The sequence below is a fragment of the Uloborus diversus genome, chromosome 10 (assembly GCF_026930045.1).
Source record: "Uloborus diversus isolate 005 chromosome 10, Udiv.v.3.1, whole genome shotgun sequence".
NCBI classification, from domain to species: Eukaryota; Metazoa; Arthropoda; class Arachnida; order Araneae; family Uloboridae; genus Uloborus; species Uloborus diversus.
In genome coordinates, this window is record NC_072740.1 from 83,186,798 (window position 1) to 83,214,266 (window position 27,469).

Sequence of the window (27,469 nt, forward strand, 5' to 3'; positions counted from 1 at the left end):
TACAGCTGCATTTTTAAAATTTCAATTTTGAAAAATCTCCAAGGAGTATCAATGGATCTAACACGCTTTTCGTCCTTCCTTTGATGTCACTAAAGAAATCGTTCCTTGAAAGCGACAAACTGCACATAAAAAATGTTCGTACAGTGAAACCTGTGTAAGTTGACCACTTGCGGTGCAGTCCTTTGGTGGTCAACTTAGACAGGTGGTCAACTTATGGAGGGGGTAATGATTTTTTTTTTTTTTTGTCATTTCTTGCACCATGTATTCATTTTTGATTGATTGACACTTACTCTTTCTGTTTAACTCACTTTCATTGTTTAGCATTACTTTGAAACAATATTTTAAAATGTTATTCAAATATTTTTAGAGATTATTTTCCCAGAATGACGTATAATGTGTCATGAAAATTTAAAATTTCAGTAAATAGATCAAAAAAAAAAATCTTATTGTTTATGAAAAGTTATTCGTTTGATATTAATAGTTCCTAAAAATTCATCGCTTATCAAAAATTGCAAATTTTTCTCATATACATTTATAACTCTATGATGATCTACTTTTCAACAAAATAACTCCTTATTGAATTTGGCACACTTACTAGACACTAGTTTTAGAAATTCCATATGTGTCAGCTAATTTTCTCTAGCGTTCTCCCTTTTCAATTAGTTTTAATATTTCATACTTTTTATCAATCTCAAGTTCAACTAACTTTCTTTTTGAAGCCATTTTATGTAAAACTATAACACAAAGAGCAACAAGCTGGACTCTCATAGTTCAAAAAAGCAGTTGAGAATGAAAATGTCGTATCTCTTAATCCCTTGCACCAGAAATACTGCAATGCAAGTAACTTTACTCTTTAGCACAATTCCATTGTTGTCACAAAATTTTACAACTGGAAAAAAATACTTTGTACTTTTCTATTGACACATGTTTTCATAAAGAAAAACAAGTTTGGGGAATAAATGGGTTCTTAATAGTTTTCCCATGTGGTTAAACTCAAAAGGAGGTTTAGTTATGCTACTGTTTCATTTAGTTAGTAAAACGCTGGTCTGGTATCAAAAATGTTCTTGGAAAGCTATAAAAAAAATAATAAAATAAAACAATTTGCTAAGTAAAATTTTAAAAAATAAACCAAGTGGTCAACTTACAAAGGGTTTTTTACAATGCTCCAAACCAAATTTGGTGTTCATTAGTGGTCAAGATAGACAGGTGGTCAAGATAGAGAGGTGGTCAAGTTACAGAGGTTTTCCTTCATTATATAACATAGGACTAATTCCGTTCCTGACAAAAGCGGTCAACATAGACAGGTGGTCAACTTACAAAGGTGGTCAACTTTACAGGTTTTACTGTATTAAAATTATCTTTCTTTTAATAAGTTCACACGATATTTTTTTTCTATTCAAAAAACCTTCATATAAAACTTGAGGGAAGATAGGCGACAGCAGCAGTTTTAATGTTTACAAGTTTTAATCGCCTTACTTGAAATGCCACACACACATTCTTTTCATCTTTTAATTTTATAGCTGATTTTTGGCTGGGGGTTTAGAAGATCTGCCATTTCAAAGGTTTCCATGGGAGGGGGGGCGTAATGGTTCATATTCAATAAATATCATAGGAAGAAAGCAACAAAACACATAAACAAATGTATGTTCACTATGTCCATGAAATCGGGGGAGGGGGGGGCTGATTCTCCCAAATAACGACCCTGGGGCTTAGCCCCCTAAAGACCAGAGTAACTCCGCCCATAGAGTGCTCAACTACTGGCGAGATCTCCCTTTTTAACTTCTATTCAAAATAACTTGAAAAATAGTAAGTAAAACAGAAAAATTATTAGTAACCGTTGATCCTGATAGTTTTATAAAAACACATAGAAAAATTGTCAGATTTTTTTTCCAGTTTTTTTTCCTGTGAAATTAAATAGAACTTGTAAAAATTCCTACTAAATGGTCAACTACTGGCGCATCACCCTCTTTGTGAATACATGTGGTTTGTGTCCTGTGATGAAATATTTTTTTAATATTGTGTACATTATGGAGTGCAAAGTTTTGTTCCAAAAGAGATGCAAGCAATAAGAGATGTTAGGAAGGAAACTTTGCACTGTTGTCCAGATTGTGATATTTGCCTTTTCTTCTCATGCTTTGAAATTAACTTAAGTATATTTATATTCTGTTTTTTTTCTTCATAGATAACGAGGATATAAACAGAATATAAATTTAAAAGTTTTAATTGTGCTGACTCTTATATTTACATTTTGACATGAAAAAATAATTTGTTTTTTTTTTTTAGATTGATGTCTGCATTGTTCCTGATACTCATAATTCTTATGCTGCGAGTAAGTTTTTGAATGCTCCAAATTTTGCATTTTTTTAAATATGTTATTTAGCATTTTATTTCAAATATTTTTGGCTGTATAGTTGTTATTCTTTGCATTAATTTTCATCAAATAAAGCTAAGTTTAATCTATTAAGTGATGGTTCTATATTTTCTTCTTCATATGTTTTTTAAAATTATTGATTATAGTTGGAGATACAGGTACTTATTTCTAAAAAATTGCTAAAGCTTTCTTAGAGACCTCATACTTTTAAGAAATTGTTTGCATTGTTGGTATCTACCTTTTGAGATTCATCATGAACAACATTGTAATTGTGTATCAAATAAATTCAACTGGGCTGTTCATTATCATGGATATAGGGTTTTATCCTTAAATTTATTTTAAAAACATCTAATTTCGTCTAATGCTTAAGATGATCTCTATATTATTACACTGTTAACGATCTTTAATGTTATGAGAATTTTTTTTTAAAATGCCTTAATGCTAGTGCTTTAATTTTAGTATCTTAATGCTAGTGCTTTAATTTTAGTATTTTGTCTTTACTAACGACAAATTATCAAAAAATGTAGTTTTTGCATTTAGATCAAATATTAAGTCTACATTTGATAGCTTTAATGCAGTTAATTATAAACTTATTAATGTTGATATTTTAGTTAATAAGCAACTGGCTGATAAGGAAAGGGTAGCTGCTGCTTTGGAAAATGTTCATCTTGCCGAAGTTATCAATGACTGTATTCTTTTGCCTGAAGAACAGACACTACCCCCATTTGTTGAAAAGGTTTTAAAGGAGCAAAGCAAATTGGACCATCCTAAGGTTAAATATATTCAGTCAAGTCGTCAACACATTGAAAGTTATCGTAGGTGGAAGGAAATAATTAATGAGAATTTGAAAAGTTAAATTTATACTTATATTAATTCTTTTAATGGATGACTATGTATTATGCTAGGGATTGCAATACTGATACAACGCATAACTAAATTGTGTGCAATTTCATATAACCAGTATTTTCAGCATTTATTGTAAGAATGAAATAAAATTATCACTTAAAAAATTTAACTCAGTAAATATCTTATGTTATTTTAAGTACAAAATAATTTTTTCATCAATCAATCATTTTATGGCAAAAGTTTTTCTTTTAAAAATATCAATTCCTTGAATATCAATGAGTAAAAGCATCGCAAGAGTTCTCACCACTAGATAGTGTGGTGAAACATATTTATGTCCACCATGTTTTAATATCTTCGATTTTCTTGTCCTTTTTACTTACCTTATTACTTTGCTCTGCAATACTTTCAGGTAGTTTACTAGGCTATCACACTTGCCTCTTTATAGAAGTAAATTTGAAGTATAGTCACAAATAGATGCTCTGATTACTTTATTTACTAGTGTTCCCTCTAGGCCGTTTTTGAAGGGCGCAGCGTCCTGCCCTTTTCCACATCAGCAAAATGCGCCCTGCCCTTCTTTTAGATCGCAAAATGCGCCCGCCCTTTAAAAAAGAAGGAAATTGCACCCTGTGTTTTTAAAAAGATGCCTCAAGCATCGTTTGGACTCTTCTAATTCGGGGCAGTTTTACTTGTCCAGTGATCGTCCGCAAAAACGCCCATTTCTTATCATTACTCCCAGAATTTCACCCTGAAAATGGCCCCATAAATAAAAGGGAAGCAAACACCTACGCAAAGAGGGGAAGGGGATGAGATTCTAGGAATTCTAACAGGCTTATCAGTAGGAAACAAAGGCATGTTCTTCCTTCTATGGAAGGTGGTTTTTGAAAGGGTGTGGAAAGGGGTATGGTTCTCTGAAAAGGGAGAGATCATTGTTTCATTCCTCCCCATCCTTAATCTTCTGAGAATCAACAATGAGAGAGAGACTATGACATTTTCCTAGCGTTCCAGCCCTTGTGTGCGTTTTTCGTTTGCACGTGGAAATTAGGCTTAGCGAATTTTAGTGCATTGCTAGTGATTGTGTAGCAATCTTTTCACATCTGTTTCTAGAAAGTTAACTTTCTGATTGCTTCCTAAGTAGTATATAGTACAAAGCTTACAAAGCTAAAATACAAGGGTATTTTTTTGGTATTTTGGATTTTTAACCCTCTTCCCCAGTTCAAAAAAAAAAAAAGCGTTTGAAATGGAAACATATCGCTTTGCCAGGGAAAGTTTCTGCTGCAAAATATTAATTTTTTTCGTTCCTTTGTGCTAAGTATTTTTATTATCTTTGTATATGATTTGTATAACAGATTATTTTAAAAACTTATTGACATACCGTAAAATCCCGAAAATACCCCCCCCCCTATTTTCAAAACAAAACTTTTCAGAAAAGGGGGTTATAATCGAGATTTTTTTGAAAAATTAGCTAAAATAATTGTTTTTAGTAGTATTAATTACAGAGTACAGAAAATAAATAAGTAAATAACAGTTAATATTAATGAAGAGTGAAATTAATTAATAAAAACCTGTCATAAAATTTTCTAGTAGTAATAAATCATGGTGCAGACTACACTGAAATTTTGCAAGGTGTTTCAAGATGTTATTTCTCCTCTTTATTTTTTTGGAAATGGGGCGGACTCGGTACTTTTTGAGGGGTGCATCATTGGTCTGTGCTGGGGGGACACCGCGTTGAAAAAGTGCCCTTTTTAAACAAATAGTGTCCCTTTCAAAGACCCTGCCTTTTTTTTTCCTAGAGTGAACACTATTATTTACTATTTAACCACAGGGTGCAGCAAAAAAAACCCGGACAAGCAATTTTCCTTATAACTTTATTAAAGAAAAATTAATTAGCAAAATACAAACAATAATATAAGTAAACCTTCAACAGTCAATAAATTTCATTGGTTTCAAACTGGCCGCTTTTTGCAATAATACAGAGGTGCAACCGCTTATAGAAATTTTCAGCCAAGGGCCGCAAGTTTTTTCCCTTTAATCGATCCTGTTCCCTCTTAGCAATTGCTTGAGTTCAAATTTTTGTTTTGTTTAGGGTAGACCTTAGACTCTAACATAGGCCATACAGTGTAATCCAAAGGATTGAGGTCTAGCGAGTATAGCGTCTACTCCACATATGATATCATGTCAGTAAAATGTGCCTTGTACCACTTATCTTTTTGGCCATACAAACTAGTAAGTCTTATTAAAACGTCCAGTCTGCATTGCTGAAGTGCTCTTAGGCCCACAGAAATACCCCAGCTTCTAAACTGTTCCTCTGGCACACTTTTTGATTCATTTAAGTGCCCTCATCAAGAAAAACCAGAGATATTTTTTGCTGCTTGTGCTAATTCCATCATAGACCAAGCCTGACTTAGGATTTTGACTATGTTCAACATTAGCTAAGGTGATTGGAGCTACAGACCAAATCCTACTGTTCTGGAAGTTATGAGTTGGTTGAAAGGTAAAGAGTTGCTCATTAGTGACCGGTAACTCGTCCTGCAAAGACTTCTAGCACATCTCAAACATTTCTGGCATTTTTTGAGTCACACAAATTTGTTTTCTTGAGCAAAAAGCTGAACTTTTTAGAACCTGTAAAGCTTCTGCCCGAACTCTTTTTGCCCTCAGCCGCCCTGATCAGTCATTTATTCCCATCTCACGAACGACTTCCCTCATGGAAACCGAGGATTTCATTGAACTCACTTTTAGATAACCAGACAATTAACAGAAATGTTCACTGTTCGTTTTTGTACACTACCTGGACTATCAAGCTGATTGAAACAGCATATTGCATCAAATGCTGTTTGCTGTGGCACAACAAGTAAACAAACTGTCGTTCTCCTTGGTTAAACAACTTTAAAATAGCAGGTCTTTTGCTTGAAATTGAAAGAAAGCCGAAAAACAATACATAAATTAGGAGATAAATTATAAATTACTTTCTTATTGAAGTGAGAGACAAAAGTAAATGAAGACAATGATTGCAAAGAAATTAGTTTACTTTCACTTGATGATCCAAACTTTTGAGTTTTTTTGCCGCACCTTGTATACAGGATTTTGAGGAAATTTTTCTGTTAGTGCAACAGATAGTAATTTGTTGTTGCTGGCATTGATTAGTTACAAGGACAAAGCAGTAACTTACCAAAAACTGCTACTTCTAACCAAGAAAATTTGTAAAAAGAAATTATTTAAACAATCTCTATCAAAAAAACTTTTTTAAATAAAAATATATTGACTGAAATGGGAAAAGAGCTTTTGCCAATTTGCTTACCTGAATTGTTTGCTTTTCATCTTATAAATTAATTTTTGATTGTAATATTTGTTCCCAATTAAAACTTTTTTATAATTATTTATCTTTTGTATAAAAAATTAAGGAACATGGTAGCAAAACAAGTTAGCCTTCTTTTTTTTTGTTTAATTTTCAAGACTGGTATTAAGACCTGTATCACATTTTTAAAAAGTCAGTACCGGAGTTTTGTTTTTGGTCTAGTTTTGCAATCGCTAGCATTATACATTTTTTAAGTGTTTAAATTTCTTTTAACAGAGCTAGTCATATTTTAAAAATCCAGAGTTCATGAAATGTTGTAATTTTATTTTGTTTTAAAAAATGGTAATCTCTCACATATACAGCAGTATTTCCGTAACTCTTTTAAATTGTTTTTAATTTGAATAACAATATTTTCAACCTAAACTTTATAAAGTATGTTATAAAGCAACTAGTGCTATTCCTATTGAATTTCAACGCATTAGAATTCAAAATACTTATTCTGATATTATGCACTGAATGCTTTTTTTTTTTTCTTTTCTCTTTTACAAAATGTACTCATCCCTTTGCATGAGTCAACTTCCAAAGTTAACCGAAATTTCCTAGATTGAATGTTCATAATGCAATCTCAATGGAGATCAACTTCTCTCTATTGGCCAGCCTTTGTAAGTTGTAGAATGATAACTGCTCCCAATGTAAATCTGCTCTCTGTAACTTGGCCACTTGTCCTACTTTTTTGAACTCCACATGGTCAATTTTCCAGAAACTTTTTTATGTTTATCCTTTTCCCTTATCTTGATTCTGGGTACATTTAGGATTTTACTTCAATGGACAATGACTTACAAACCCAGAAAAACTATTTGAAGAGATAATGTTTTCAATCACATCCCAGCAAAAAAGGTTGGAAGCTGATGATAACGGGCAGGACTTAATTTGCATGGGAGCTGCTAAACTCCTGCACTTGTAAATTTTATACAAATTTAAACATTTAGGCAAAATTTAAGCTGTTTGTGTTTAAAAATAAGTTGTGAGACTGGATGATTCTTACACTTCTTTTGGTATAAATTAAGCCCTGATATAGGGGACGTACTAACAAGTAACCCTACCCAAGTGTGGATCACTGGTTGTAATAAAACTTTGCACATCAATAAGACGTTAAAATATTGAACCCATGTTTTTTTTAATCTGCAACAAACAGGGGTGAAATTTGCCCCTTAATATTGGATATTTGGGAATTAGAGGGTATAATATATTCTTTTATTTTAAAGTACAAAAATTGACAATTTGAAAAAACTAAAACTAAAGTTGACGTGTTTCAGGATTTTTCTGAAAGTACTATTTATTTGGGATTAACCATCTCTCAGTCTTATCCCATTACGCGGCTAGTTGCCTAGGAGCAATTCCAAAAATTCACCTTCTTGACCTCTTGTTTGTTGCTGATTAACAAAGACATGGGTACATTATTTTTAAGTGTTCTATCAATGTGCAAAGTTTTATTCCAATTGGTGCTTCACACTTGGGCAGGGTTACATGTAAGTGACTTCACACAATTCCAAATGAAGATGTCAAATACTATCACTTTCATAATACACAAACTCAGAAAAAATTTTTACTCTTTCTTTGAAAAATTTTTAATAAACAACAAAAGGATCAAACTTGAAACATAAATTTAATCCTTGAGTTTGAAAACCAGTCAACTTCACGTTTTTTACCAAAGGCGATGATTGGTTTTCAAACTCATTGATTCAATTAGTTATTGAGCGATTCTCAAAACGATTGACAGTTTGGTTTTCTGATTTTATCCGTTCATTTTTATATTGATAAAATTATTTTTTCGGTATTGCAAAAGCATGTAGTAAGGCATTGTTTTACAATAAATTCATTGCATTCAGTGCTTTTTTTTCATGATTGTAGATTAATAAACCTTTTCTATTACTTTAGTTAGCTAGTAACAAAAATTTCCTTGTCCTGACTAGAAAATTCATTTCCTAAACATTTTTTGTATGCTTTCAGGCAGCTTTTTTTACTTTTTGTGCATTGAAAAAGGCAGTAATATTCTTTAGTTACACACAGCTGAAATTGATTTTACCAAACTGCTAATCTAACAGTTTAAACTTTCAATGCAGTTTGTGTCCTTATGTGCAACTCTTGAGTATTACCCCAGGGAATTAAATGTTTGTTACGTGCAAAATATTTCTTTATCTTTATCAGCAGTGTTAGGGAAGCCATATTTGTTTTTTCTTTGAATATGTAAGTCTAAAAATAGAAATATTCATTCATTACATGTTGTATATTGAGATGTACAATTCAATGTGAAGAGAATTTTAATCATCTCTCTTGAGTATTACCCATTTATTTTGTAATATTTTTTTAAGTATTGAAATATATAATTAGGCAGTAATGTATTTTTTGTTAAGGAAACAAGAGACCTAATAAAATTTTCAAAAACACAAATAGAATTTAATCAAGGGAAGAATTCATCTATAAATCTCATGAGTGTTACTTTTGAAATAGAAGATTGAACACTGATACAAAGCTGTTTGCAAAAAGGAAATTTGCGTGTACTGTTTAGGGAAGAATAATTCTCAAGATATATGGTATTCAAATAACTTCATATTTTAGAAGAATTACTGCCAAAACCCTACACTAAAAAATTTAATTAGTCCATCTCTCGTGAGTGTTTCTATAGCTAAAATGTAGCATTTGTATTGGTAAACTTTTTCTTGAATATTTAAAAACTAGTTTCAATATTGAAATTTTTAAGCTATTCATAGTAATTGCAATGAAAACATTATATGTTTAATTTAATATGTTTTAATCAAAAACTTTACCCTTTGTTTAGGAAAAATAGTAACACTCAAAAACATTTCTGCCATTTTGACTTAAAACTGAGTATTTAAGATTTGTTGGAATATTTATTTTTAGAAGAGAAACTACAGACTAGTTTATAAAGGCACACTCATGAGAAAAATGGTGACTTGCCTAGAAGTTTTTTGGAATTTCAAAAATCTAAGCAAATTAACTCACAATTACCTGGTTAGAAAGCTGTAAATTGTAAGGAATTTAAACCAAGAAATTTTTAATGTTTATAACAACAAAAACTTTCAAATAGTGTCGAACCTTATGTGTTAATGCATTTGAAAATCACCTTATACAGATTCAGTGTATTATGTTACAGTAGAAGTAAAAGAACATTTTTTCTTGTTTGTTAAATCCTGTAGGTAACATTGATTAGTTGAATGTCCCTTAAGTGGTCAACTTATGGAGGTTCTACTGTATACATATGTATATTTATACTTATTAAAGTCACACAATGTTTTTTCTTTTTTGTCTTATTCCATGTTTTTCTAAAAATAATGCATGCATGCCTACTATTCTCAGGAATGAGTTTTCTTTTACCGTGAAATATCATTGAAGCAGTATTAAAATGCGACTTCTCTGCATTTTGTTCTGTACAAGTTAACCCAACTTCATACTGGGCATAACTTTATTAATTTAACATATATACATTTTCATTAAAATATTGATGGAAATTTAAAACTTCCCAAAAAATTACAATATCTGCAGTCACATTTCAGATAATATAAACAAACATTTTACAAGTAATGACAATATGTACTAGTAGTGATAAAGTATAAAAATATAAAATTAACATATAAAAGCTGTTAAACATAAAGCATCAAAAACCCTTTTCCTATCAAAAGTTCAGAAAGTATATTTTCCACTTATATGCAGATAACTTATAGTGCTATCAGCCATATCATGAAAAAAATGAGACTATCGACTCCAACTAAGGTAAAAACCAAACTCGACCGATTTCTTCATCAGTTTTCTGTATTAGAATTTTCATGAGTATTTTATAATTTGTATGGATTTAAAAAATATTTCTACCAGAGTATTTTATCATATGGAGTCTGGCTTAGTGAAGAGTTCAAAATAAAATAGGTTTTTATAGAGATTTCATGCAAAATGAAGTGCATTGAAATTTTTAGAGTAAATATCAACAGATAGGCTTTTTATTTCATTCCAATTTTCAAAAATATGGAATATCAAAATCCATGATATTTATCGAAAATATTGTCACTTGCAAAAAGTTTCGATTATTTGTGGATCTTGAGAGTAGATTCATAATGAAAATAGCCTAAGTTATAAATTGAAAACCATAAGACACTTCCGAATTTTCTGCATACTTAGAATAGATTTCAGTAAAATAATAAAAATACTTACAAGGAACAATTACCTAGTTGCCAATAATATAAAATTCTTTCTACAGTTTTTGAAAAATGGAATGTAAAAATATCAATTTCAGGTTTTATTCTCTTGGCTACAGTTCTTAGTTATAAAGAAGTTCATTCTGATAATAAAATACTAAAAGTATATTTCAACTTTTAAAATTAAAATACAATTTCACTGCTGTCTAAATTCAATTTTTCTTGCTCCATGTTGATCAAAGATGAAGAAAGAAAACAAAAACTTCTGGGAAAAATAGCACTAGCATAAACACTTCCAAAAATAAATTTGCTGCAAACTACTCTTGAGAAATAGTTTTTGATCATCATTAAACAAAAAAAAATAATTAAAAAAAATATGTTTCTACATGTTACAAGTCATGTTTAAATTGTAAAATTCAACTATTTGGCTACTTAAATCTGATTAGTTGGAGACACATTTACATCAATTTTTAATATATGTCTATGTACATACACGTTACTCTCTCACTTATACATTTCAATTATTGAGAACAGCACTACCTTATGCACACTGAACTGCTTATAAACGCAATAATACATGCATCTTCTAATTTTCTAACCAATCAGGATGTGGCCATTTAGTCATGGATGAAGAGTAATTATTTCACAAACAGCACACTGCCACACTATGATATTCAGTTGCACTTGAAATAAATTAGGACTTATCACAAAGTGGACGTAAAACATATTTCAAGTTAAATTATGGATCTTTGTGATTTTATACAGAATGAAACACTAATAAAAACACTTATATTTTGAATTCCATTAAACAACAAGCATTCTTTCTCTAGCCATTTCTTACACAACAATGGAATCGGGCATCGCACATCAATTTCGTTTTTTTAAAATCACTAAATTTCACTAATATTCTGGCTAAATTACTCCAGACCTAGGGGGTTCTGTAGATTTTGGCATTGTGGATCCCGTTTCGACATCTCCAGCAGCACGAGAATTTTGAAGCAAGTTGTATGAACTTGATGCTTTCATCCTCATTTGCTCAACAGGTGCTCTGTAAAAAAATTGAATTTCAGTAATGTTAGCCTTGCACTTTAAATGTTTATACAACATTATAACTGAAAACTGTTTAACTGAACTTGAAACAAAACGTCTTACACACACACTGAAAATACTAACAACAAAAGCTATTTTAAAATTTGTGTATTAATAAAAAGTTGATCCTTTTTATTTTACGCTTTTGCCTCCTATGAAGAATTATATTACTACATCCATATGAAATATAGTTTGAAAATAAATGTCTAAATTATAGTTGAAGTAAATCATGATTGCTGTACTTAGTCTTAAATCTTTTCAGTGTGAAGTAAGGAAATAAAGATAAAGTAGATCCTCATTAATTTGGACTAATAAAGGATCTAGGTCACCATCTTAAACTAATCAAAGTACGGTTAGAGAAAAGAACTTATAAATTATTTGATTGTTGAAAATTGAGCAAAGATACAAAAACAAGCTACTGGACACAGAAAATTTTTTATTTTGAATTCAAGAGGTTGATGTATAAAATTGCATAAGAGAAAATTAAGTACAGTATGTTATGTACATATATTTTACAGGCCTTCAAGAATACTTAATTGTGCTAACTCACCTTTAATCTATACAGTATGTAAATGACTGTTCAGATTAAAAGAAGTTTAAGGATTTATTATATTATTATATACTTCTGGAATTAAAGAGAGCATCTTTGTGTAATGCTTTCAAATTTCTAGGAGAGGTAGAGTGAACCCCCATCATTTTGCAGCAAGGCAGGGTTGGAAATGCTTTCTTAGCAATGCAGTGTACACAGAAACAAAATTTAAACACTACTTAAGAAAGTAACTAAGTAACATGGGTCAAGGATAGTGTTTGAAGTGTTGTCCACCTACTTTAATGTACTCCTACATTTATTGATCATAAAATATCAAACATCTTGGAATATTCAAGTAACACAATCTATCATATCAGAAAAGCATTTTTGACCCTGCATATCTGCATGAATCTGAAACATAGGGGTGCACCCTACCTGTCTAGAAATTCTTAAACATACTGACACTTAAGAGTAGTATGACAAGTAAATGAACACTAAAGCATAATTTTATTTTCTGAAATCCATATCATTGAAAAATTTGCTCTTGGTACATGACAGTACAAAATTTTTTATTGAAATATGTAATTATTTAAAAAAAAAAAAAAACTAGGGAAAATTTCATGGTTCTACTTCAGGTATTTTGGGGATTTAAATAAAAAGCTATTAAGCAACTCGGTAAATCAACATGTTGAATTTATGAACAGACATAAACATTGCCTATCAACAAGCTTAGTTATATATATTTTGTTAATGATATACAACTATATTCCGCTTTCACAAGGAGACCTTACGCTCTTGGAAATTCAGAGCGGGATGAAATTCAGCAGATTAGTAGTAACCCTTAAGAGTATTCACACAGTAAAGTAATAATGCGCACAAGGCAGAATATTCCGAGAAAACAGTCTCTAAAGTTTTACATGCAGCTTATACATACTAGAAGAGATTTCTTGCCAGCAGCAGCTTGGTGGCTATGTGGGCAGCGTATTGAATTCCCGTGTAATCCATCTCGGGTTTGATACATCTTGAAGCTTTTTTTTTTTTTGTATAAATTTATAAAGCAACTGTTAGAGCTAATTGAAATTTGAATTAGAGAAAATACTTGATTTTTAAATGTGTAATGTATTTTTAATAGAGAAAATAGAGATAAAGTCAATCAAAAGTATAACTTGAATTACCACGGCAACAAAATTAGGGTAGGACTTGTTATTTTTTGTATAAAATTTAACAATATAGTTTATATTTATCAATTATATATTTATATACATACACCAGAATGATAATTATCATAAAAACATGAAAAACAAAAACTGTTTTGACATCATGCACAATGTATGAAGGAAGATTATTTACAGGAGCATCCTTTCTGTAAAAGATTCGTAGGAAAATACTTCATTAATATTCATGAAAATTTCTCTTTTGACCAAAAGTTTGGAAGAATACCAGGCATACCGAATGATTTTATTAAAAATTGGTGATGAGTTTATTATGGACTTAAGATTGTATTTTTATGCAGTCTTCACGGGTATTTATTGTTCTATTATTTTCAGCGAGCTACGCACAATTTTGTATGCGCTAAGTTAGATTCTTTACTTGTCTATAAAAACAGACGTTCCAAGCTTGAACAAGTGAGGTACATTTTGGTGAAAAAAAGAATTCTTCAAGAGGTATCGAACCTGGGACAGATTGCACAGGAATCCAGTATGCTGACCACATAGCCACCGAGCTGCTGCTTGCAAAAATCTTCACTAGTATATAAGCTGTGTGTAAAACTTTAGAGGCTGTTTTCACAGAATGTTCTGGCTAGTGCGCTTTATTACTTTACTGTGTGAACACTCTCAAGGGGTACTACTAATCTGCTGAATTTCCGAGAACATAAGGTCTCCTTGTCAGTAATAAAACAGTACTATACAGTAAGGCAAAGTGCAGTTTACCATTCAATAGTGCAAAGTGACTACTAAAATAGAATAATTTTCTCCACAGTGTTACTAAAATTGAATACAACTGGAGAAAGAGCATAGAAATGTTTTCCATATAATTTTTACACACATTCTAGTGAACATTTACAGAGTGCTTGGGGAAAAAACGACCTAAGTTTCTTAATATAATCCTATTAATTATAAATTAACAAAATATAACAAACAATAATAAGAGTTGAATTTGATTAATAAATAAATTTAATTGGTTTCAAAGTGGCTACCTTTTGCTGCAATTCAGAGGCACAAATGAATACTGAAATTTTTTGCGAGAAAAAAGCTTAAAAAGCTAAGTATGATAATCAATATGAAATTAAATTACAAAATAGAGACTGAAAGAGATAAATACAAAGAAAAAAAAAGAGGTGAAAAATAATCAACTCAAAAGCTGTCATCGGATAATAACGTCTCATTTTTCATGATTTCTGTCAAAATATTTTATTGAAACCCTCTTTCAACATCAATACAGTTATGGAACAGGAATAGGAATTTTAAACATACTGCAGAAAAGATGAATTATTCGGGAAAATGAGAAATATAGCAAAAATTGGGGAAAAAGCAGAAAATTCAGGATCCACCAATCTTATGCCTGCTTTTAAAAGCAATAAAGTAATGAAAATTATCAATAAAAATATCAAGTCAACACGAATCGCCAGAAAAGATTACAAAAATAGAGATTTCAAAAAAAAAAGAAAAAAAAATCAAGAGAAAAGAATGGGCACATTTTTCTAATTCCTTATTAGTCAAAATGTTGCCCCTCCTTTTTTGTGAGAATTACTCAATTTTTCAAAACAAAAAATTATTTATTCCTCATTTAATCAGTTTTCTCTGAATATTTGTAAATTTTACAAAATTTCTTGACATTCCCCTGATTTTTCCCTAATCAATAAATTTCGTCAACTTTTCCCTAACTCTGCAGCTTTGTCACCACCCTGAATTTATTAACAAACACAAATAAAAATTTGCCAATACTTTTTAACTTCATAGCAATTTTGTTTACTTAACAAAAATGTTATTTTAAGTAAAATAGTTGAATACGTTACTTTTTCCCTAAAGCCATAATTCCATACAAACATCCAGTGATAAATACTAAGCCAGATCCAAAGAATGTAGATATTCCAGGACAAATTGATATTGGTAAAATTGATATGCTGTACGAGAAAATATAAATTATATTAATATTTACAAAACTGGACAAAGTTTAAATGAGAAATAAACCACAGTATCATACTATTTAATTAATAGGTAAAAAAAAATTAAATCCTACTTTTTTAAAATGCAAACAAGTTTATTTTCAGGCAGGGTACTAGGAAGGGAAAATTTCACTTCTATGGGGAAGATTTGAGTAACATTGTGTCGTTAAATATTTCATAAGTCATTCATAAACATGATTACAAGGAATAATAAAATGAAATTAAAAAATATATAATAGTTGCTTTATGCTGAAGTCGTGTGTAAATGGCAGATTTAGGAAAACCCCTTACATGAGAGAGCTTTTTTTTTTTTAGTTTGAAGTGATGTCATTATTATTAAAATTGTCCCAAATACTGGGAGTCAACTCTGCTGTAAATCCACTCATGTAGCCAGCCAACCAGAAAGGGTTCACAGGGCCAATGCTCTAACAGAATGCAGAGTTGAATGTTTTCAAAAATATTTTTTCTTACAGAAGAGAAGTACACGTCTTAGGAAAACAAAGTTGTTTTGAAAATAAAAAACAAATAATGCTTGGGAAAAATCTATAATCCTTTTAATCTTCTGGCGGTCCTGAGCCATGAGTAAGATGCATGAAATTCTTCCCCATGAAAAATATTTTTTGAGTAACTTGCCATGTAAATCAAGTGCTATACCTTCTTTTAATGCCTAGCTATTGCCCTTCGCCTTGGACCATTTGACAATGAACATTCAGCATCAGAAAAATAAGTGTAAAATACTTTTGAAACATGCTCAGTAGGGCGTAATAAGACGTCTAAAACCATCAGAGTTAAAAAGAAATCTTTAAATTAAAAAATTCCAATAGCTGCATACCCAGTGGCGTAGCTAGGGAGGGCCCTAGCTTCGCCACTGGGGTAGCTAGGGGCCCCCCAAAAAAGTGCCACCCCGGGCGGCACTTTTTGGGGGGCGGCAAATTCATACCTTTCATGCGGAAAAATTTAACGTGTTTTCCCAATAAGGAAATCATGCTTTTGATCTATTACTGGAGGCAAAAAAGAAAAAAAAGCCTTCGAATTGTAAGGTTTTAGTACGACTACGATAATAAAATTACTCTAATACAAAACATGTGTTTTTATTGTGGACATCTCAGCACTAGTGTTTGTTTTTTCTCTTCTTTCATCTGAAGCTACAGACTGAGGGAGGTGGTGTAAGTCAATGAATCATGTTTTTTTCTTTTCTTTTTGCTGTGAAGGTTATCTACTAAGGAGGAAACAATAAATTGCATACCTTTTTGTTCTATGATGAAGCTACCACTTGATTTTAAGTAAGTTCCTACAGGAAACCACCATATTTAAAAAAGAAAAAAAAAACACTTTTTTTAAAGGAAAGTGCCAACAAGAGTAATAGGAGAGAGGTTTCAAATGGTGGGCGATTTCTTGCTCATTTTCAGGATTGCATTTTTCTGTTTCAATAACTAGTTTGATTAATCATTGACTACAAAATTCTCATTAAGACAGAATGAATTTTATGTTCATTTTATAAAAAAAATTATTCACAACTCAAATGATAATTGCTTTTACTACTGTATTATATCAACTAATTCCTCTGTACAATGAGTTTTACATTTAGTCATGTATTTTAAAGAAAGGTTTTTAATTAGTAAAATGATCTCTATAGACAAAGCCTTAGAACATTTCGACTTCCATTGGTGAAAAAGAGAATCATCCAAATTTGGTAATAATCCACATTTGCTACCAGATCTAAGGAAGGGGAGGGGATGAGGCTTGCTCGTACGCTAGGTGGCAACTTCTGAGTTTGTCAACATTAGGTGAGTCGCTCAAGCACGGATCCAAAAGAGTTATTTTGGAAGACCCTTTGAGAAACAAATTGACCCTAAATTTGCGTTTCCAAAACTTTAAATTAGGAAAATTTCCCTCATTTCTTCCTACTGTTGCAAAATAGAAAATGCATTTTCAGGACTTTAATTTTGAAAAATTTCCGGTGGAGCGAGCCACTAGGCATCCCTTCCTCCCTTAACTTGTCCAAATATACCCTAAAACAGCTCTTTGGGTGGCTCCATTTTCACTTCCCCCCTTTTCGTTGTCTAAAGTGTGCTAGATAGGTTGTCTTAAGTGTGCTAGATAGGTTGTTTTAAGTGTGCTAGATTGGTTGTCTAAAGTGTGCTAGATAGCTTTAAAATGTGTTTTGAGGTCGGAGAATTTCGATCAACCGAAGACAGCTTAAAACTGCTTTGTTAAACTCTCAATAAATATCACATTTTTCGGAAAGAGCAACCGAATATTCCTATCCCTTAACGTCAACAAACAGCCCAAAAGTGCAGTTTTAGGCCTTGAGTCTCGAACCATTTTCAAGGAATAACGCCCACCCCATCCCTTCACATCTTATCTTTTAGCCTAATATTGATTATTGAGTTTTTATAACTTCAATACCAACAAATTCATGAGGGCAGTCAAGCCCTGAGCCTTCCTGTATAATGATTAAAGATAAGTCTAAAGTGTGTATTTAGGACATCAACTTCGAACTTTAAAATCCCAATGTCTCCCAAAATAGCTTAAAGTTGGGATTTTGAAACTTAAACTTCAGAAAAATTCTAAGGTAGGGACCCCAGATGTGCACGAAATCACCTAACGTCATCACAGATGGCTCCAAATTTTGTTTTTAGAAATTTCTGAAGGAAAACCTCAACTCTACCCCCCCCCTTTTTTTCTCAGTTGTGAAGAGCTTAAGATGAGCAACAGTTTCGAAAAAGATTTCGGGTAAGAAACCCCTCTTTAAACTCTCTCTCATAACGTTGTCCATCAAACGATGGCTGAAGTCGCGTTTTTAGGAAGTCATTTTCAAAAAGTTTCAAGGGGAGATGGAAAAACCATTTGACTTCCCAACATTTTTGGAAACATTTGGAAACTTATGGCGTCAAAGATAGTCTATATTTGCTTTTTTGAAACTGCGTCGTCGAAACATTTTCAGAAAGCTCCTGAACGCTCCCTATTCTCTTTAACGTCATCAAAGATGGACTAAAAATTGATTTCTAGTTTGAAAATATTTCTGCAAAAAAATCCAGTCTTTGTTGGAGTTAGGGAAGACCTTTACAGCACTAGATACAGCCTACATTTTACGTGTTTTTCTGTTTTGTTGAAAAGCTTTCCGAACAACGCATCCCAACCATCACCAATATCTTCAGGTATTCAAAGTTTGCCTAAAATTGCTTTTTTAACACTTAAGTTTCGGAAAATTTACTTGAAAAGTCCTGACCCCCTAACGTCATCAAAGAATGCATAAAACTAAATTTACTTTTTAAAAAAATCTGGAATGTTTCGGTGGGACTCTGAATTCTTTATTTTAAGGTTTTCCCCCAGGAAAATGTTCAAATTTGTAGTCTTAAAAATGCATTTCAGCTTCATATTTTCCAAAGGCTTGCAATACCACTTTGGGTGTGGCTCCCCCCAGACAGGTGACACCCGGGATGGACTGCCTCCCCCCCCCCCCCAGCGACGCGACTGCAATTAGCATGTATAGGACTCTGTCTCATAGAGGAAGGCAAACTTTGTAAACGAACTTTATATGATAGATGTAACATTCTGACTCCACTCCTGAATACAGAAATGTATATAACTATTTTAACTTTTATGATAACTTTTAGATTCTATTGCTTGATGGCAAACATTTGAAAAAGATCTTTGTGACAACATATTGCAAGGACAGCGTCAGAAGAAATACTAAGATTGTCATTCAATGTTAAACAATATAACCCAAAATTATTATTTTCTTAAGGCAAAATTTGTCAATGAAGTGGAAACTCAACAGAGGACTTTAGTTTGCTACCGCCGCACAGAATCAATGAAAACAAATCTATAAAAACAAGATTAGTCCATTTAAACCAGGAAGGCAAATTAATGTTTTTGGCATGCCCGGTGGAACTAGAAAACTTAATAAATTGAACACTAGTCAAAAATCGATCAACAGACACACTGGCTTTTGCGGAAGTTTTTTACGGATCTGCTGGGACTTTACTTAGTATTTCAAAAACTGACTATTCCACAATTAAACTAATTTGAATATCTCCCCCAGAAAGATTCCGTATGTTCCACAAGAAAAAACTGCCAACTGGAAGAACTTCTCCAAGAGAGTGTCACATAATGTAGGACGAATTTTCAATGAATTGACGTTTGGATAAAGAAGGCGTAAATAAAACCCTTAATGGATAAAAAGGTTCAGACAAAATGATGAGAGGAATCACCTTTTTTGACGGTGACTTTCATCAAACTCTTCCTGTGGTGCCCTAGAGGAATGCATGCAGATATACTTCAATCTTGATTAAAGTCATCCTCTTTTAGGAGCCCTATACAATCTCTGTATCTTAAAAACAACCATAATAGTTTGTTCAGGAGATTGTGGGAAGCATTACCAAAGTCATTTATTACAAGTAAGTTACAGGAAAATACCTGGAAAAGGATACCTTATCAAAATGTAGGAGTTAGAAAATTCTCTCTAAATGATTTGACCCTCAATTTTTTTCCTAAAACCAAGACCCTTTGTTAAAAAATTACACGTGAATGTGCAAGAGGGCAATAGGTTTTGCCAACAACGCTGTGCACATGAACTCCTCAATTCCCTTAACTTCTCTGGACTTCTCTCCATGCTTTTAAAATTAAAGGCAATATCCGAATAATTTTACTGCGCAAATTTATTTTCCATAATATATGCAATGAGAGAGAGAAAAGTTGGACCCCAAATAAAAATCACTAAGGAATAGTATGATTTAGAGTATTGTTCTTATGGCCTCAGCAGTAGATCTGTTGGCTCATACTCCTTGTACCTCCATGACCCCTGCATATTTTCTTTTCCAATTTAAGTGATTGCAATTTCCAGTAAAAATTTCTTATGCCATCACCATCATTAAATCTAAAGTTCAAACATACAGCTATACGATACGACATCGTTACATACAGGAAGATCATTGTGTTTAGTGCGAATCACATGTTGGGCTCTCTTGGTCAGGAAATGAGGTAAATCTATTTGTAACAAACCTTATAAAAACAAAAAACAAAAAAAAAATGTTGCTTACTATTAAACTTTAAATGAAAAAGTTATAGCATAATATTTTTTAAATGTACATAGTTTTTTTAAACCCGAACAGGGTGGGGACGGGCTGCTAGTAATTTATAATGCTTTATTATGAAGCATCTTAGATTTCGTTTTCAGTGCTTCAATTTCATAAATATTTCGGAAAGGGATCCCTAAAACCTGGTCCTCGAACAACATTGAAGATCTCCTAAAATTACGTCTTTGGAGCCTCAATTTCAAAAAATTGCCAGCGGTCCCCTAACATTACCAAATATGGTCTTAAAGTTTTGATTTAAGAGTTCAATTATTAAAAACTTTGGGGGAGGGGCGGGGGCAAACCTCCTTCCTCTAATACCTCCTTACTCTCAATAACCCTTAAGTCCATAAAACCTTCGAGTTATATGAAGTTCCCCTCCTAGCCTTTAAGAATAATTTTTATTTTCTTTTTCAGAAAAAGTGCATATTGGAAGACGATAATATCAGTGGCGGATGGGGCCGGCGGGCAGCCGGGCAAATGCCCGGTGGGCCGCCTCTGTTTGGGCCACATTGAATTTTTCAATTAAATAGTTTTTTTTTTAAATAATAACAATAAATGATTTTTCCTTTCTTTTCCTTTTTTCTTCCTTTTATAAAAAAAAGCTATTTAAATATCTTTGCAAATATCATAAGAATCCGGTATATTTCTAAACGACTTATCAGAAAATCGTTGCAAGAAAAGTAATAGTTACAAAATTTAAAAAAAAAAACCTTTCAAAGTATGCTGTGATTAATAAGATATTTTACTGTGTGTCTGTAAATTCATCGGCCGATAAGATAACGTAGTTGCATAACTGTCGAGGACCTTCTAAGGCCGTAACAGCTGCCTGTAATACCCTGTAGGGGACAATGAACACGTAAAGGCTGGGCCGTTGCCAGGAGAAGCGTAGAATTGAGGCTGAGGTTGCCAATTTTAATTTAGTGATAAACAAAAAAAAAGAAAAAAAAAGAAAGAAAAGAAAAGAAAACGTTCTCAGTATTCAAAAAAATAATAGTAAATAATAGTATTAAAATGTCAAGTGGAAGTCCAGTGACAAAAGTATTTTTTCAGCAAAATTTTCAAAGAAAATTCAACCCTTGAATATTAAACAATTAAACCTATGAATACTATTTAGGAACATCCATGGTTATTTAAAAGACAGCTGAAATTTTTCGAGTAATTCTGACAAATTTCGAACATTTTTTCAATGAAATAAAAGTATTCAGAGCATAATAAAAATCTATGACAAGTGTCCCCTTATGCAACAAATGATTAGATAAATATTTTCATAGCGGCCGCAAAAGCATGTTTTCAATTTAAAAAAAAAAGTTTAAAATGCAGTAAGGGAGATTTAAAGTATGATAATGTGTTTGAATTTATAAAACGGAAGTAAACTAAAAGAAATTCTATAGCTGGAGGCATGATATTTAAAATAAAATAAAGTTGGGAAAAGAAGACCTACGGTGTCACTGAAAAGTATCCCATCAGCCCAAAATTTTAAAAGATAATTTGAACGAATCCCAAATGCTTTAACTTCAAACAAATACAAACATTTCACTATAGAAAAACCGAAAAACTAAAATAATCTTGGAAAAGAAATGCGGGGAGGGGGGGTAGACGAGTTTTAAAACTTTTATTTTGAAAGAGTGCAAGGGAAGAATTTCAAATTCGAACCCAGTCCTTTCTTCTATCGCTTACCGTTATCAAAGTCGATCCACAATGCATATTTAGGACTTCAAATTCGAAAAGCTTTCAGAAAAGTGATCACTCAAATCCTGTAGAAACGACTCCACCCCATCCTTAAAAATCATTCAAAATTTCGTCTTTAGGACTTCCATTTAGAAAAATTTCAGAGGTCATCGAACATCCCCCTTGTATCACCAAATATGGTCTGAGATTCCTTTTTTAGGGCTTCATTTCCGAAAAGATTTCTAAGAAAAGCCCCCAAACCCTTGATAACATCAGCGAATACAATCTACAACTGCGTTTTAAAATTCAAATTTCGATAAATTACGGATGGAGAGTCTCCGAACAGTTTTACCCACTAACATTAACAAAGACCGTTAAAAACTGGGTTTTAAAAGCTAACTTCGAAAAATTTTCGTTGGAGCCTGCCCAACACGCTTGCCAGCATCACTAAAGGTCGTCTTAAATTTCGTATTTCGTTTTATGGACTTCAATTCCGAATCATCTCTCGAAAACTCCTGCCCCTCACGTCATTGGAAGTCAATGAAAATAACATTTTTTAAGCTTTAATTTCTAAGAATTGTTGGTCTCCTTTACATTATCAAAGACCTACAATTCCTTTCTTTCGATTTCAATTTCGAAAAAATTCCCGAAGAGTACCGAGGATTCCCGAGCCTCTTCCCTCCCTAACATTACCTAAGATCATCTAGAATGCATTTTTAAAGCAACAAGTTTTTAAAAAACCCCGGGGGGGGGGGGGAGCAGCGGATTTTTGCTCTCATTAAAATTGCAAAAGATACTGTATAGATGTTCATTAAAATTATACCTTCTGTTTTCACGCGATATCGCGTGAAAGGTTCCTCCTCTTCACAATTGTTATTGCACATAAGACTTTCAGATACTGACTTGGGGTGGAGGATGCAATTTATCGGTAACAAACATGTTGAAGAACTTCAATTGCAAAAAACATCGCCCTCCCCCTCCCCTCAAAGAGCGCCAATTGTGACCTAAATTAGCGTTTTGGGAACTTCAATTAAAAAATTTTGCCTAGAAAGAATTCCTGAACTCCTTCTCGCTCCCCCCTTCCCCTTTACTGTTTCTAAACATAGCTTACGCACACGTTTTAAAGCTCTTATTTCGAAAAAGGTTTGAGGGAATTCTCCAAGTACCCGCTCCCGCAAACATCGTCCAAGATCATCTAAAAACAGTCTAACAATACGTTTTTGAAGCTATAACTTCGAAAATTTTCCGAAGGGTGTACCCCTCCCCCCCACCATTTGCACGAATATTACACTTTTTACTACGCAGTTGTTTGTATTATAATCTTTCTCCACATTCGTAAACACAATTCTCTTATAGTTTGAATCCTCAAATTCTAATGATGACTTCCTCCTTAAACTAGAAGCTGTATCCGCTCTCTCTTTTACATTTGAAAAACTAAAGGAAGGGTGGCGGGAGTCCGTCTGTTCTTCAAGGAGCAAGTCTTAATTAAGGGGCCGGTTTCCCTGTAACTGCCAGGGCCGGTTCATGCTTTCCCATCCGCCACTGGATAACATTTATAGTTCAGATAAAATTAATTAGTACTATATAAAAATATCTTTTACAGAGAAAAAATTCATTAAGATACTTGGAAATACAAAGTTATTTTCGACTGCTTACATTTTTTCTTCAGTTGCATCTTAAAAATTTAACTTGTTCATTAAGGTGGTTCAAAAATACATGTAAAAAAAAAGTTTCTCCTAGATAACAGGACACTACTCAATATATTTAGACTTCTGGATAGCAATATACTGGAAGAATTTTAACTTCCTATTTCAACTGAAAGAGGGTGCTCAACCCCCCAAACTTCATATGCATGGGGAGGGGCTTAAAAAAATACGTTGAACTGAAAAAACAACGCTAAATATTAAAATATACACTAGTAATATGCTTAAACATGGCAAAAAAATTATTTACAGAAAATTAAAATTAATTAAATGTTAAAAATTAATGGGGAAAAATTAATGGGAAATTAAATATTTTTAAATTTGTGGCATTTCCTATGGTACAGCTAATGTTAAATTAAGGGGTCATTGAGCACCCTCTTAAAATTTGAGTAAGAAGCTAAAACTTTTACAGCATGCTACTATTCGTAAATCTAAAAAAAAAAAAATAGGAGGTGTCCTGGAGTCTAGCTGAAAAAAAAAAATTTCGAACCACCAATTGTTTATGTTTTCAGAATGTTCCAGTTACTGTAGTAAAATATTTGCAAACTCTTATACTTGCCGATTAGTAGGAGGGGGTAAAGATTCTGCATCAGAATCTGCATAAGCAGACTCTCCACGAATTGCTTACACAATCACTTCATGGTAGAACAAGGATTCATATTTGGTAACATTTTCCTCAATATTCAAGAAATATTTTATTTTCGTGTTAAAGAGACAACTTAGTACTGAAAACATTATTTTTAGACCGAATGAAATCTTTAAGATAAAGGAATATTCAAGTTATAATGCTTCAAGTAATCGAAAGTTGACTGTAGTAGGCTCATAACCTTTCTCATGATGTGGTGGCCCTTTTTTATCTACTAAACCTGCATCCTTCTATATGTCCCTCCCCCCCCCCTTGCCCCATATATATAAAGTGAAACCTGTGTAAGTTGACCACCTGGGGTGCACTACTTTAGTGGTCAACTTACAGAGGTTGATTTATATGATAAGAGCTAATTCCGTGCCTGAAAAAAGCGGTCAACTTACAAGGGTGGTCAACTTCACAGGTTTTACTGTAATAGCCAACTCACTGATCGAGTAATGCTGACGTCACCAATAATGAAACTCGTACCATGTTGTGATAATTTGATAATATTTCCTGGCAATGTTTGACATGCAAGAAAATGCTTCATTTTGACAAGGCTAAACTGGATCCGGTAACTTATCTGTTTTACTGGTAAGACTCATTTAAAGGGGTCCGGGACACAAAAATCCTCAAATTTTGCAATTTTTTTTATAATTTGAAAAATTGCTCCGTTTTTTTCTGCTTAAGAGGACGTTTGAATCTTGTTTCTACCTTAAATAGAACAAAAGTTATAGTTATTTTTGTTGCATGCATCTAACGAATGTGTACATAACTTTAAAACTTTAAACGCGTTTTTCTCCATGATGCAATTTTTCTCGATTTCTTGCATTCAAACTCTTATAAGTCAGGAACCGATAGAGATAAAGTAATGAAACTTGGAGCATATCTTTTTCAAGCAATTTACTTTAATTTTTATTCGGCGAATTTGAAAAAAACGTTTACTGCAAAAATTATGATTTTTTTAAAAAAAAGTATCTTCGAATTTTTCGAAATTTTTCTTCAAATATTTTTTATTTTTTATTGAATCAATATTTTTAAAATCCCCGAATAAAAATTAAAGCTTAGATATTTGTGCATACTTTTTTGAAAAAAAATTGAAAATTGACCAACAATATTTTGAGTTACAGCAATTTAAAGCAACCCCATTTTTTTGAAAAAAACTAATTAAATGTAAATAAAAAAATAATTTTTTTTCATATTTACGTTATGATTTTGCTTATTAAATAAATGATGAATCAGTTCAAAAAATTTCAAAACTCTAAAGTACATAATAAAAAAAATTTCAAAATGTGTCCCGGACCCCCTTAAGGAGAATGAAGAAACGATAAAGTGGTCAACAATTAACGCTATCTATTAGAGTTTAGGATTAATCCACTGGAGTTAGGGTTAAAATTTCAACTATCAAAATATCAACAAACAGGCAATTGCTTTGCTCAAATGTAGAAGCAATTTTCATGCGTCATACCTTGATGGGCAATTTTTTGGTATATATATTTATAATAGTATGCATGTGGGCAGATATTCCCATATTTTACATAATAACTCAAGGTACATGAGGTATTTTATGTATGCTTCATAAGTAATACACAATGATAAAAAAATATTTAAAAAAAATTAAAGATAGTCATTGCAACGTTAAACACATACATTTTGACACTTTCAAAATCCTTGTGTCCTAGCAGTGGCAAACATAGGATTTGGTTTTTGGAGGAGCTGAGATTATAAAAATCTTATATAGTCTTAGTGTCTCCAACTTTCATTGAAGTAATTGAAGGCATTTCCTTTGCAAAAGTTCGTTGTGAGCTTAAAAAAAATTGGGGGAAGAGCTTTTGGCAACCACTCAATAAATATCAAACGTATATGTAGCAAGAGAGAGAGTCCAGATTTTTGCTTGGAAGGAGGGGGGGGGTGCCATTAATAGCACATGAGCAATCAAATTAAGAAATGTGCATTATATAAGAGAAAGAAAATTAACCAGATTAAATCTCTCCAAATATGCTAAATTAATTTCCCAAGTCTTTATCTCATTAGCTTATCATTGTTTTTAAAATAAATTTAACAGGCATGCACAATATGATGTTTAGAAGGTAGTTTTTAATTTAGATATTTATAAATTGACTAATACTATAATTCAAATTAATCATTTATCACTCCCTCATACTGTACCAACGCACGATTTTAACTTTTAAAATTATTTTTTCAATATTGAAGCATGAATGTATTGTTTATTGTTTAATAATTTGACTTCGTGTTCACATAGGAGCTACAACATGATTCTTGTAATCTACAATAAAACACTATTTCAGCCCCTGAGAAAAAATTATATAGGTAATCTCATTAATCTATGCAAAGTTATCAATCATACATACATAACATAAAGCAATCCTCTGTACCACGGAGGTTTTCCATCAAAGAAATTGCTAGGCACTTGAGCAAAATCTAAAAACATGCACAAACATGGAGCTTCAATAAGAGCCACAAGAACACCATTTAGCCTGAAATTAAAAAGATAAAGAACCATTTTCATAAGATCACACAAAACAAAGAAAATTAATCATTTATTACAGTGAGTGCAAATCATCATGATAAATTTACCAACTACAGATGAGTTACGAATGATTTCTGCAAATGTTATTTCTTTTTCTGCTTCATTTCACGAAGTAAATACAAATACAAATATGACGGCCAGCAACAGGCTCTGGGACCAGCTAGGCTGGTCCTAGTCAATTTACCAGTCCCCAATGAAGATCAATGGCCCCTTTAAAGCTATCCACCCCCCTGCCCACCACCCTACTAAAGTAGTAATTTTTCCTGATTTCCAAGTTAGCCTGAGATTTTAATAAATAGCTTAAAACAATGACCCCTCATCCTGCTTTCCATGCAAAAAT

The 27,469-nt window shown here is 32.2% G+C and overlaps 2 protein-coding genes across 2 annotated transcripts in view; one reads left to right on the plus strand and one right to left on the minus strand.

The window, feature by feature from the left end:
* Window positions 1-3,227, plus strand: part of LOC129231076 (MIP18 family protein galla-2-like) — a 34,301-nt gene extending 31,074 nt beyond the window's left edge. Inside the window, exons 4-5 of the mRNA XM_054865322.1 lie at window positions 2,284-2,329; window positions 2,983-3,227. Of these exons, the coding sequence (XP_054721297.1) occupies window positions 2,284-2,329; window positions 2,983-3,227 (291 nt within the window). The remainder of the gene's footprint in view (window positions 1-2,283; window positions 2,330-2,982) is intronic.
* Window positions 3,228-9,963: 6,736 nt separating this feature from the next.
* LOC129231222 (calcium channel flower-like) overlaps window positions 9,964-27,469 on the minus strand; it is a 29,842-nt gene continuing 12,336 nt past the window's right edge. The window contains exons 3-5 of the mRNA XM_054865481.1: window positions 26,951-27,076; window positions 15,352-15,459; window positions 9,964-11,765 (exon numbers count right to left, since the gene is read on the minus strand). Of these exons, the coding sequence (XP_054721456.1) occupies window positions 11,630-11,765; window positions 15,352-15,459; window positions 26,951-27,076 (370 nt within the window). The 3' untranslated portion in view covers window positions 9,964-11,629. The remainder of the gene's footprint in view (window positions 11,766-15,351; window positions 15,460-26,950; window positions 27,077-27,469) is intronic.